The sequence below is a fragment of the Typopeltis vanoorti genome, chromosome 2, assembly GCF_054136105.1.
Source record: "Typopeltis vanoorti isolate ZY-2024b chromosome 2, IOZ_Tvanoo_1.0, whole genome shotgun sequence".
Lineage (NCBI taxonomy): Eukaryota > Metazoa > Arthropoda > Arachnida > Uropygi > Thelyphonidae > Typopeltis > Typopeltis vanoorti.
Genome location: NC_143550.1, coordinates 136134145 through 136148597, shown reverse-complemented (window position 1 = coordinate 136148597; position 14453 = coordinate 136134145). Strand labels below are relative to the sequence as shown.

At 36.8% G+C, this 14453-nt stretch overlaps 1 protein-coding gene across 4 annotated transcripts in view; it reads right to left on the bottom strand.

The window, feature by feature from the left end:
* Positions 1–14453, bottom strand: part of Ndae1 (Na[+]-driven anion exchanger 1) — a 511154-nt gene that overhangs the window by 224048 nt on the left and 272653 nt on the right. For all 4 annotated transcript variants that reach the window (XM_090413203.1, XM_090413196.1, XM_090413188.1 and 1 more), the window contains one exon: positions 5331–5576. In XM_090413203.1, the coding sequence (XP_090269329.1) occupies positions 5331–5576 (246 nt within the window). The remainder of the gene's footprint in view (positions 1–5330; positions 5577–14453) is intronic.

The window sequence follows — 14453 nt, the reverse complement described above, 5'->3', positions numbered from 1 at the left end:
CACAGTTTTCAGCAAAATGGGAACTCATTAGTTGAACAATCCCTTCTGCCTACCATCCACAATGACAAGTTATTCTTTCACATTCATTCTTTCTTTTATTTCCAACATAACAATATAATTCTTTTGGAGTGGTCTTTAGCTTGCAGAGTCAGTTTCTTTTTATGTTCACACTTAGCTTTCCATACAACAAATGCAATTTTTCTGGTGCGAGCTTTATAATTTTCATAACTGACATCATCGTTATACACATGATATTCCTCCCACATCATCTTCACTTCAATTTCGCTCCCATTTTGTTTATTCTTTAGACTCTAGAACCACATTCCAATATTGCATCACTGGTGTATTTTTTAAATACTTCACATGAACTGCCAATGTTCTTCCCATCTAGCAATGATAAAATAGGATGAAACCTAGTATTCTCCTCAGTTTATAATAATTTCTTGCTTTAAACATCAGCATGTAACCTTTCTGAATGGAATATCCATAAACTTAGCTACTTCTCACATGAGTATAGCATGATCACTGGCACCAAAAAAGGTGAAAAGTCATGTCCTTTACTGAACCTATTTCAAGCAGAGCAGAGAAAGTGAGAGTGACCTTGATTTACCAGATTTTTGAAATTATGATGGTGTGGAAGAAACAGAAATGCTGCTCTCTCTCTCAGGAAATAAATTACATCAAGTCAACCTTCCTTGCTATGATTTTAAGAGGAACCTGTGGCATAGTAAATTAAATAATAAAGAAACACGTAAAAACCACAGTGATATCTTTAATTAGTAAAAGGACAAATATTTCGTACTAAAATTAATAGTACATCTTCAGTGTCTGTTACAGTAATATGAATGGAATACAAGCAAAACGTTCAGTGGATCATCTATTAAAATACAATTGTTACCACGTGCTAGGAAATAATAGAAAATAAATTTAATCTATTAAGATAAATGGTTTTTTACATAAAAGTCTCCCAGATCTTTGAGAGAGAAAGACAGTCATGTCTATTTAAATTTGGTCGGTGTAAGATAGTTTCACAACTTTCTTTGAATAAGCGTTCATATTTGAATCTGCATCTATGGAGGAGAACAGCTTTATCCCACTGGACACTATGAGTAGAGTCAATACTGTGCTGTGCCAGACCAGACTTCAGAGGTCTGTTATAATCAATATAATATTGATGTTCTTTTATTCTTTTTTCCAAAGAATGGCCAGTTTGTCCAAAATAAGAGACATCGCATTTTTGGCTGGCATTTCCCAAATACCTTGCGAATGCAAGGTATTTGGGAAATGCCAGATTATTTAGGATATACACTACTCAGTGTCCAGTGGGCTAAAACTGTTCTTGATAAGGTATCTTGCTTCTTTGGCTAGTCTGTCTGCTCTTTCATTGCCTTCGATATTTACATGGACTGGTATCCATTGCAGCATGCAGTTCTTATTTTTCGAATTTAAGATTGTTAGTAGTTCATGAATTTCCTGTGTGAGTTTTGTTTTTCCATTTTTTAATGCCTCAAGTGCAGATTTTGAGTCGCTGCAGATGGTTATTCCTTCTGTAATGTTTATTACTGGATTTGAGAGCTGTTTGTATGGTTGTTAATTCACAAGTGAAGTTTGAAGCTATTTTGTCAGTTGTGGTTTTGATTTACATTTCCTCGCCTCCAGGTAGAGTTAGAAAAAACCCTGAACCTCCTTGGTTGAGTGCTTCATAAGATGATCCATCAGTGTAGGCAATGACATGGTTTGGATTATTTAAGTGATGTATAGTGTCTAGTCCTTTTCTTTTATTTTCTTGCTGTGAATCCTTTTTTGAACAAGGTTCGAGGAGATTTGAGTTTATCATTGTGTTTTGTTGGTAGAATAGTGGAAAACAATGGCTCTTTGCTTATTTCAATGGATAGGTGCTGCTCTAAGAGACAGAAGCTCTAAGTCAATCTGTTTCTAATTTCTTGATCATATTGTAACATAGATGATATCTTTAGTCTAGAATTTCTTGTCCAGGCAATGAAAATCCTGAGTGAGATGTGATCCTGTTGGTGGCACCTGATTCCGTTAGTGAATTTAACTGTGGAGAGTTTTCTTCTGTCTTCTAGTATGTGAAGCCCACGCTCTTGTTGAGCTTTTAAATTATTTGTGGTCGAGACTGCACCCTATGATAATTTTTGCTGCTCTTGATTGTACTCTGTCAAGTTTTTCTTTTGAGTTAGTAGAAACTGGAGCCAAGATTGATGAGGCATATTCCATAGTGGGTCGTATGAGTGCCGTATATGTAGTTCTGAGTGTCTTCAATTTTGCACCCCCACTTTGCTCCACAAAGTCTTTTGATGATATTAAGCTTTTTAAGAGCTTTATTAGATAGATTTGCAATATGAGTTGGAAATCTCGGTTCAGTGTCTAGGGTTAGGCCTAAGTATTTTGGAGACTGTTCTTTCTATTTTGGTATTATATATTTTGATTTGAGGGTTGTAATTGTGTCTATTTTTTCTATCAGTGGAGAAGATGCTCAGTTTTGTTTTTTCTGGGTTTATCTGTAGTTTAAGATCCTTTGACCATCGTTCTAAGCCTTTTATTGAATTATTTAGGACTTTTTCAGATTGTTGAGGATTACTGCTTGTGTGCCAGATTGCTATATCGTCTGCATAGCATGCTATTTTTGCTTCATTTATTATTGAGTGAGATGGTGGCCCCTGATTCTGTTAGTGAATTCAATTGTGGAGAGTTTTCTTGTGTCTTCTAGTACGTGAAGCCCACACTCTTGTTGAGCTTTTAAATTATGATATAGCTAGAGCCAGGGCTCAATAAATTATGAAAACTCTACTTGCCACTCAAAAACATTTACTCACCCAAGTCTCCCATTTTTTTTTAATGATATATTGCAATAAGTCAATAGGAGTTCCACACTCCAGTCTGTAACTACTCATCAGCTAGCAAAATCTACTCGCCACAGGCAAGTGTGTTTGTGGATATAGCCATACAAAACAACAATATTACCAATACAGAGGAAATCCACACTGAGAATCTTGAAAAAAACAGAGAGAGAGAGAATTTTGAAAAATGAAAACTATGCCCTAATGCTATCAAAACACAGAAATTTGTTATTTCCCATTTGAATTCCAGAATGGCAAATGCAAGAATTTCAGTCAGTTTTAATTATGTAGAACAGGGGTCGGCAACCAGCGGCGGCCCGCAGCCCATAAAAGGTTGACCATACTTACATGCCATGTGGCCCGTATGTTGAATTATTTAAATAATATATTTTATAATATGAATAATATAAATTAAAAATAATTTTATACCTATACTTGGTGATATTGCTGTGCAACTTAGCACGAGTCAACTGTGTGAGTCATCATGAGTGGGGATAACAAAGGTGACTTCATTTGACGACAACAAAAATTGTGACTCACTTTTGCAGTTGCATTCCCTGGTCTGACTTTTAATATAATTCAATAATAGTGACTATTATTTTCAGAGGATATATATTTGCTAAAAATAATTTCAAAAATGGATTCAAGAAAACGTAAAATTGCAGATGAAGGAAGAAGGTTTAATGATGAATGGAACAGCAAGTATTTCTTTATTGAAAATGAGGGTAAGCTCCTTTGTCTTATTTGTCATAAAAGTGTTGTGGTTATGATAGAATATAATATCAGACATCATTATGAGAATGAACACGAAAGCCAATGAAAGGATTTGAACTGTGAACTTATAAAAATCAAATTAACCCTTTCACGACCATGGGACATATGTGTCCCCACATAAAATCTTGATTGTGCACGTAAACCAAAATAATATCAATTTTTTTTTCCAGCAAATGCGTTATCTGGAACGTATTTTTGATAATTTTATTACTGGAAACCCTACATTAGCACCACCTGTCAAAAGACAGTTTCGTGGCAAATCATATGTTCAGAGCGCAGTGTATTCAGAACTTTTCATAAGTGTTTCTGCATAGAATATTGTTTGTTATATGTTTATGGTGTAATATTTTCATTTGATGGTAAGTAAATAATATTCCATAAAAACTAGTAAAAAACATAAAGGGACACCGTTGTCCTTGTGGACGTAAAGGGGTGCATTTTATAAGTAAATTAGTCGTTATTGTAATCGGTGTTTTTTTATTTATTTTACCTACTTTTGTATTTTATTTGTCTTCTTTTTATCATTACAGACATGTCGAGAAAAGGGTGTAAGCAGTTTGAACTGAAAGATAATGAAATTTTGCAGTGTTTAGTAGCAGAAAATAGCGATGATGAAGATGCGCTAGAACTTGATGAGGAAGACCAGGTATTTATAACTCAGGATGTGGATGCAGGGGTTTCTATGGTTGAAATCAAAGACTCTGCACAAAACACGTTGGAATTATCAGCAAAAGAACCTGAAACAGAAAAGAGACTGCAAGTAAGTGGCCCTACATTCATATGGATAAAAAATATATGTACCAAATAGCTTTCCTGAGGTTGATTATATCTTCGGAGAAGTTCAGATTTGTGGAGACAGAGATGAAGATTTGTTATCGACACCCATTGGAATTTCATGACCACACCATACCATGTTACTTTTTTCCCCTTGCATTCTAATTGACTTATTGTCTCATTCATTGTTATCTTAACTACAATGATTTCCTGCCTCTTCTTGTTCTGCACATTTTTCTTATCCTGTATGAGTTTTTGTTTTAATCTGGATTTCAAATATCAAGTTTTGTTACTTATATCATCAACATCGGTGCTGTAATGCTCAGCAGGATATAGGTTCTTATCTCCATTCTCTGCTAGCTTGTGCTTTTGCCACTCTCTGTTCTGACAGTTTTAAAATGATGCCAAAAGCCTATCTTAAATTAACAAAATAGTTATAGCTATATTAGTAAATGCATTAAATATAATAAATCCACTAAAAACTACAATTATATATTAAAAATACACCAATTAATCTAAAAAAAAATGAATGAATAAAAAACATCAATCTTACAGGAACTTCATAATAACACATCCACACTCAAAAGAGCCTTGAACCAGACTTCAATTAAGGCTTTGTGGATTTAATAATGTATGCCCTGCTCTTATATTGTATGAAAACAATCATATGCTAAATAAATAAATAAACCCTGGATGACAACTATTTTGAAATCCCAATCATAATCATACTGTTAATTATGCAGTAATTTCTATCACAGGATATCCAACTAACTTATTTTTCATTTCAAAGAAATGGTAAACTGTAACAGATTTTGGGTATGCTGGATATTTCAAACAGCTATATTCCTATAACATGCACAGTTAAATCAAAAATTAATTTCCTTTTAAAAGAATCTGATTAACAACATAAACAGAGCATACCTCATCTGACATCAAGGTGGCCATGGCTCGGCCAATTTCATGGTATCGACCTAAATTACCCTGAGGACCTAACAAAATAAACAGGAAGCGTGTGGGGACTGGAACTTCTGTAAGATCACCTAGATTGCAGGCTTGACCAAGGCGAACAAATGATATAATGGCACGGTCTAAAAAGTCAACTTCTCCTACCAAAATATTTGAGGCTTCGGCACCAGGAGGAATTTTTCTCATGAAGGCTTGATTAAGCTGGAGGGAAATAAAAACTTAACTTAAAACTAACTCAATTCAGAATGGTATGGTTTGAGTCAATATAACAGTAAAAGTAATCTTTATGATTCTGGTTTATTTACTATAAACATACACAATTTACTAGAACACATGCAATTTACAGACAAAAAAAAAATACTGTTGTGGTTGTTGGTGGTGGGTGATAGATGGTGTTGATTGTAGTTGTGTGTAGTGGAAGAATTAAGCTGCAGGGGAGACTGTGAGATGTGTGTAGCAGAGTTGAGTAGAGCACCCTCCTACAATAAGTCCTTGGAGGTGTCACATAATAATAATATAAAAAAATGGAGGATAAATTAATTTGATTTCTAAACTCAAAACAACATAACTCTTTCATTTAGGGTTATATATAATGTTGCCTAAAATGACTGATATAAATTTTATAACAATGCAGCCTGGTTGACCAAGCATGTCCACTCTCCTTCCAACCAGGAGGCAGTGGGGGTTGAATCCCACCATGGGCATTAATGTTTGTGATTGTCTTTAAATGGGAAATGAATTTCATCATCCAATGTGAGAGCACTTCCCTGCTTATTGGAGTCCTGAAGTGGCTTTTGAGTTTCATATTTTAGTCTCTAAAGCAAAGTTTCAGGACTATGTAAAAAATAATTAAAAATACAAAAATATATATAAAAAACTTAGCCTGCCCATGGTATAAATGTAATATAGGTTAATATCTTAACTTTTTGTACATGAGTATCATCAATAGGTTAAGGTTAATCTAGAAACCTTGGAAACCAAACACAAAACTTTTACAAGCTATAAATTAAAGATACCAAGAAATTATATACTTGGTTTAATCCTTTATCCAAGTGTAAGCAAACAAAGTTTGCACCTGAAGTATATTTTCAGGACTAGGGAAACTCATATAAGGAAGCTAAGATTTCACATCACTTGCTTTAGTATCCCATAATGCAAAGCACATTTCCTTGGGGACATGTATAATGCTATACATTATGGGAAGGGTCACTACCCAGACTGGTTTCAACCTTTAATGAGGTCCCTTCGGTGGGAGCCAGACCCAGAGGTGATACCAAGGACATTTAACATTTATGTCTTTAGGGATGTAGCAAGATGCTTTTCATATTCCCTGCTATCTGTTGTGGTTACAGTGAGGGTAAAATTTATGAGCAGTTTGCTCGCCCTGAATGGGCATGGGATTATGCGTCGCTATAGGTGGATAATATAGCTTTTGGTCTTCTATGTTTGAATATGTCCGTTGCCTCGTATGCTGCAACTTGCTGAACCAAATCGTTGGGGTGTATGGATGTCTTTAGGAAGAACTTAGATGCTAAGGATTGTAGGAAAGAGAAAATATAGGGAATATTTGTATCTCTATGTTTCTAACATACCATGGGGCATTCAGAATCATTCTCAAGCACTTGTTCTGTACTCGTATTTTGATAATGTTAGTATTAGAGATGTGGCTCCATGCTGGAGAGGAATAGGTGATTATAGGACGAATCGTCATCTGGTATAGCTGCAATTTGATTCTGCTGCTGTGCTTGCTATTTCTATTAATTAGCAGATAAATCTGTGTGATGGCTTTAGATGCCTGTGTGCATGTAAACTTGATGTGTTGGTTGAAAGATAGCTTTTGTCGAGAATTACACCCAGGTATTTTGTTTCTGCCAGGGAATTTTAGTATTGAATAGTAACACATCTCCTGCAGGAGATATTGGCCTTTTTGAGAAAAGAATGGCTGAGCTTTTCTGGGGGCTGACTTCCAATCTCCATTTGGAGAACCAACCCTCCAGCTTTAGAAGGTTTTCTTGAAGCTTTCTGGTAATGAAATGGGGTCGGAGAGATCTGGTTAGTATCGCTGTATCATTTACATACAGGGCCAAAATGGAAGACATCGAATTGTGCGGGATGTCCGACATGTATATAGAAAACAGCAATGGAGTTAGTAGGGATCCCTGTGGCACTCCAGTGAAGATATGGCGCTAGGATGAGGTAGAACCGTTGATTTTGACTTTTATTGATCTATTCTGAAGATATGAATGGATTAGATGAACCATTTTTAGTGAGATACTGGCTTACATAAGTTTGTGCAGGAGTCCGAAATGCCAGATTTTGTCAAATGCTTTGGATAGGTCTAGGAAAACAGCTCCTGTGCAATGGAGTCAGTTATAGCTGGTGGTGATGTATTCCACAATTCTGTGGATTTGCTGGGTAGTACTATGGTGTTGCCGAAAACCAGACTGTTCTTTAGGGAAGATGTTTAGGTCATTTACTGAGGTTTGAAGTCGTGAGAGGATGACCTTCTCTGCAACCTTACCCAGATTGGAGATGAGACTGATTGTGGATGATAATTTTGCAGTAGGTGTGGGTCCTTGCCTGGCTTATGTATAGGGATTACATCAGTCAGTTTCCAGGTGGAAGGAAAATAGTGAAGTCTTAAGATTGCATTTATTATAGTGGTCAGGTGCACTACAGCTTTTCGAGGCAACAGCTTGATCACCCTATTTGAAATGCATCTGGTCCAGGAGCTTTATTGTTCTTTAGTTTTTTGATAATATCATATAATTCAACAGGCGATGTGGGTGCAATATGGTCAGCACTGGTATCTGGGAGTTTTAATGCGTGTCTGACGTGTCTGTGGATTTTGTATAAGTGATTGAAATCTAAATTGTTATATGAAGGTTTGCACTGCACCTCTAGATTCTTTACTGTGGCTTCTGTCTTATCTACATGTGTGTAGATAAGGCATAACTAGGCCCTGGTTAGAGATTATGGGAGGGGGGGGGATCTGTTTTTATTTCTGATGTTTCTCAGTAATTTTCTCAGATCACCTATTGATCATTCACTGCCCCGTTCAATCTATTAAGAACTGTTTTGTCCTGAGAAGCGTGAGTGTTACAAAATCTCTTCCTATCTCTGTTCTTCTCTCTGATCAGGTCCATAATATCCTTGGACAAACGACCAGGCTTGGGAACAGGTTTGTGGAAGGTTGCAACCGTTATAGCAGAATTAATCTGTTGGGTGAGGCTAGTCACTGCAGATTCCACATCTTCTTCTGTGCATATGTGAGGAACAGGTCCAATTTGATCCCTAAGTGCTTTAAACAATCTGTCCCACGATATGCATGAGTGAGAGGGAGGAGACAGGTATTCTTGTTCTCCCAATTGTAGTAGAATTGGGTTGTGATCCGATGACAGCTTGTTTAGTGATTTAAGGCTGTACTGAAGTTTAATGTCTTGCGGGATAGCTATATCCAGGATGTCAGCAGTGTCAAACTTACTGAGATGAGCTGGTTCGGTAGGTCCAACCACGACAGCATAGTTTGATCCTATGTAGTTGGAAAGGATGCAGCCATTCTTGTTTGTGGTTCTACTATTCCAGGCAGGGTGCTTGGAGTTTAAATCCCTACCAATAATGATGGGTATCTAACTCCTAAAATGGCATTTAGATCAGTCTGCAGCAGAGGTTTTAAGGGTGGATTGTAAGCTAAATAGATTTTCAATCTGCCGGCAATTGGTGAAAACTTCCACACCTGTAATTTCAAGGTTAGTGGTTGGTGGGTTGTTCACAGAATGGTGCTTAATGTAATTTTTAATGAAGATGGCAGTGCCACCACCTCTGTAGTTGGATCTATCATTTCTGTACATGAGATAACCCCGTATATTGGGACTGTCAGAGGGTCTAAGGTGTGTTTCACTGATTAGTAAAATATCAGGTTGGTATCTGTAAGTGAAATCTTGTAGCTCCAAAATTTTGTTCCTTAAGTCATTAACATTCCATGCAATGATCTGAAGAGAGGCAGGAATGAGTTTGTTTTTATTCATTTATGATTGCAGTGAGGATGGCCTGTGTTTTCTGTAGGAATCTTTTAGTGGTGGTTGCTGAAGGGTTAGACAGGCTGAAATCTTGTAGCATGTTAGCTAAAGAGGCCGTAATAACTGCTGTCAGATTAGTAAGTGCTATTGGCTGATTTTCTTCTGATATTGGTTTGTTAGTACGGGCCACATCAGCATAACTTCTTGTTTGCCTTCGGCTTCCACTGTCTTTGAAGGTCACCGACTGTTGCTGCCGAGTCTCAGGCTGTGGAGCAGGGGCCTCAGGTGTTCTTTTACTATATGAAGAGGGTGGTTTAGCTGTCTCCATTCCTCTGTTTTTTGGGTGCCAAGTACATTCCTTGTAGTTTGCTGGATGAAGACCACCACAGTTGGCACATTTAGCCAAAGTGGTTTTTGGCTTTGTGCAGGTGTTAGTGGGGTGGTTCTTAGCACATTTCAGGCATTTATACTCTGCCTTGCAGAGTCTTTGAGCATGGCCAAACTTCTGGCATCTATGGTATTTACCAGTAGATGCCTTTTTACAGAGTGGCACTGGGGTGATCTAGAGTCCACAAACAGATGTTAAATCATAGATGTTCATATAGGCTTTGTGGATCTCCACCAAGACCAGAGGCATAGCAAATTTGTCCGCTCTAGTCATTCTGCTGATCTTAATAGGTGGCAGGTCCTGGAGGTCAGCCTCAATTTCATCTGTAGTTATACCCCGCAGTACTACCTTCAGATTTTTCTCCTAACTAAGAGAAAAGGTGTGGTATTGAATATTGCTAGAGTCTAACACTTTGGTCAGTTTCCTGTAATCAGTCACAGTAGCCGGCTGAATTTTTATACCATCATCAGTGTTCTTGGCTAAGAGATACTGTATCTGTGAGTTTATCATGGTGGACCTTAATTGCGTCCATCTTTTCTTTTCCCGGAGGACTATCGGTGAAACCATCTCTTGCGTGGCGGTCGAGGGATTGGAACTGGGTGTATCATCTTCCATACCAAAATCTATGGGAGGTTCTGTGTCAGTGGTTTTGCACACACGAACTTTTTTCAAAGTCTGGGGGAGACTGCAACTGAGTAATGAGCTCCTCACTTGTATCGTCCAAGTTATCTTCTGTGACTGCAGAAGGTGGGAATGAGTCAAAAAGCTTTTAACTTTTCCTGGCCAACTATCACTCAGAAGTTTTCCTAATCTGAGGAATTCATTATAAACCTCCTCGAAAATGGTCTTGTTCAGAGGTTTTGCCATAGCAAATTCTGTAGACACAATCTGGTGTTTTCCAGCAGTATGACATATAGTTTAGTATGCCCTGGGATTAGGCTTAGAAGATGGTTTCCGACGGAACTAAAAACTGAAATTAAAGTATTTAGTCACCTGTAACTTACAAAAACTTTTCGTAATCAAAAAGCTTGATCAATACATGTGAACAAAATACTCGACACGAAAACATAAATCGCTAAAAAACATATCAATTAAATTTGCAATTCACCATCAATAATACACGAAACACTAACATGCGAGCCACCATCTTTTTCTTCCAAAATCTTTTCTTGATACCAAGGTTTGAAGTAATGCAGAAGTCATATTTTCATATACGAGTTGCCAAAAGGTATCACACCTTATTATTAAAATACTCTGGATTGGAGATAGTTTTTGGAAGAAGTTTTTCCACTTGATTATGCTATAAATTAAAGATACTGAGAAATTATATACTTGGTTTAATCCGTTATCCAAGTGTAAGCAAACAAATTTGCTTACACTTGGATAACGTGTAACTTGTATGAATGTGGATAACGTGCAACTCGTATACAGAAGCTTATAACTTCACATTACTTGCATTAGTAGTAGTTCAAAATATGACTTCTGCAGTACTTCAACCTTGGTATAACCTCTGGGTCTGGCTCCCACTGATGAGACCTCAATAAAGGTCAAAACCGGTTTGGATAGTGACCCTTTCCATAATGCATAGCATTATACATACCCATAAGGATATGTGCTTTACATTATGGGACACTAAGGCAAGTAATGTGAAGTTATAAGCTTCTATATATGAGTTGCCCCACTCCTGAAAATAGTTCAGGTGCAAACTTGTTTGCTTGCACTTGAATAAAGGATTAAACCAAGTATATTGTGAGCAAAAGGGTGAGGAGTGGTTTGGTGGTTGGTTTGAAGACCACTCTGATGTTGTGGGCTCTTAGTATTCTTGCTATTTGATAAGAAATTAATCGTGTATTTAAGGAAGCCACAATAGTACTAATAACCGGCAGAAACCTCAACAGAAATCAGGGAGTAATTCTAAACAGTTCGTGGAAAAACTTGATCCTCTCTCTCAATCAATCTGAACTACAGCTAGCCAGTAATCACATTACAAGTCTACAACAAACACGCATGCGTGATAATGAATAAGAACAATAAGTCATCTCTGTCACGTGAAACGTGTAGCCATAGATACTAGTTTGGTTTACAACGTTTTTTATGTTCCTTTTAATTTGCATTTACTAACTTTCATATCTCCGTAATGCCTTGAAAAAGCCAGACAGTTTGCTGGCGAAACTGGTAGGTTTGAATAAATGTTTTTATTGTAAAATACTGGTCTGTATTAATAAAATTGTATTTCTATTATAAAACGACCAAAAATGTATAATTTAAATATCTAAAGGCATTATTCACAAACATCCATGCCAGGTAGCATTTGAAGCTACAGCCTGTTCGTTGTGGGGAGGGGGATATCTATCCACTTGGCCAACAAGGACAGCAAATATATTAAATCACATGGCACATGATATCAGATCACTCATTAACAACTTTCTATCCAAGCTATACTCCAAACCAGTCATCAATGTGATCAGTTGCAGAGATAACTGATTTGGAATACAAGCCAAATATTAAATTCCTATTGAGTAGCTGGATATTTCAGTTTTTACTTTCCTTTAAAGGAAAATGGGAATTTTGTTTTGTTTTTGAAAATGCACGAGATTCGGATGAGGAACATATTAATATAAAATTGAATAGAAACATGGCAAAATACATAAATTCTACATACTGTAGTCTGCATATATAGCAAGCATAAAGGCTGTGTATTAAATAGTTACTAAAATTTAATAATAATAATAAAATGCCACAGAGAGAGATTTATATATATACATGTATATATATATATATATAAATCATATCTATATATCAAAGGTGATATATATATATATCAGAAAAAAAGATAAATGATATACTGCAGTAACAATTTCAAGAAATTATTATGAAATGAGGTAACTAATACCAAAACAACAGCAGTTGAACATATTTCAATACTCGAGTTGACAATAAAAAGTATTAGCAACTTGAAATGTCTATGTGAAATGGGCCTTCACATAGCAGCTCTACATAATTAAAAGGACTAATCACTAATTCTTCAGATGTTATTATGGAATCCAAACTACTAATATTCTTCTTTAGTAAGCCTATGTATGTTACTTCAGATTTCAGTGGCAATTTTCATTGTCCTGTGCAAGATCAACCTGTTTACAGAAGTTACAGCACTAGGAAAGGATTAAAAACTAATTTTAATGCTTCCAATATTTCACTCAGTCACTGAGACATCTTCAGGGAGTACAAATAACACTTGTAACACACACACACACACACACACACACACACACACACACACACACACACACACACACACACACACACACAATACCTAATGAAACACATGGGTAACTCTAAAGTCATATCTAGGTGGTGTGCCCTCTATACGCTTTGTAGGTGGCCTACGATATAAACTGGGGTCACTGATGATTATTGTTTCCCAAATTGTGAAAAGTTTTATGCATCCATATTTGTTTAAATTAGGTTGATTTCTGAATGCTGCTGCTGCAGATTTCAAAGACGTCTTTCCTTTTTGAATTTACTACTACTATTATTATTATTCAGGCCTCCATGGAGTCAAAAGACTCATCGTGGGAGGTCCTTCCTAAGAACATAAAGCCTGTCAAGACTCATCGAGGGGAGGTACCCCCCCCCCCTAAGAAACACAAAGTCTATCATACCACTCTTTAAACTCATTGACCGTTCTTGCTCCCACCACTCCATCAGGCAATGCATTCCACGGTTCAACCACCCTCCACGCAAAGAAACCACTCCTTACCCTCTTGCTCACAGTTTCCTTTTGTAACTTCCAGGGATGGCCTCTTGTCATCACTCCTTCTCACTGTTCAACCAAGCAAAAGAACTCCCCAGTGTCAACCCTGGTGGAGTATGGTGGTTTCTTTCAGAAAATCCTGTGGGTTGTATCCAATATATATAGTCTGCAAGGCTGGATTGACCATAGTCGTGATTGCATATGTACAATTTGTGCTTATCTAAATGGATAACGAACCTACTATGGACAGATAGGAATATCAGCCAACATCTGAATGGAAGAACACAAAAAATACATCTGCAGTCATGACTACAGTCAATCAGGCCTTGTGGACCATGCTTCAGATATGGCTCATATGAATCAATTGGAAAAAGACCAGGCTCCATCGCAGTAAATTTAGAAGAGAAAGACTATTTCTGAAAAGTGCAGCTGTACTCAGAAATCAGTCTAATTTAAATAAATATGGTTGCATTAAACTTTGCAAAATATGGGAAGCACTAATATTTCAAGATCCCACTTTACATCCCAGGCTGCCAAAGGTGCCCTCCTAGTTAGGACTAGTCCTTTTTTCCATGTGTTTCACTTAGTTTTGTGTTGCCTTTTGTGTGTGTGTTAAGTTTCATATTGTACTCCCTGATGACATTTCAGTGACAGATGAAATATTGGAGAATTAAATAATATTTTTAATCCTCTTTCCCTGCTGTTTCACTATATTAAGCCTCCAACATTAGTTTCTCTCAGCACTTAAACCTTAACACATGGAAAATGAAATTATATAAGCGCCTCCATAGCGCAATTGGAAGAACGACAGTATGTTGTGCCATTCGATTAGAAAGGCCCAAGTTTGATTCTCATCATAAAGGGAGGAATCTTTATATGGACTTTTTCAATTGAAGGTGAGTTAGCCGATCTCACAC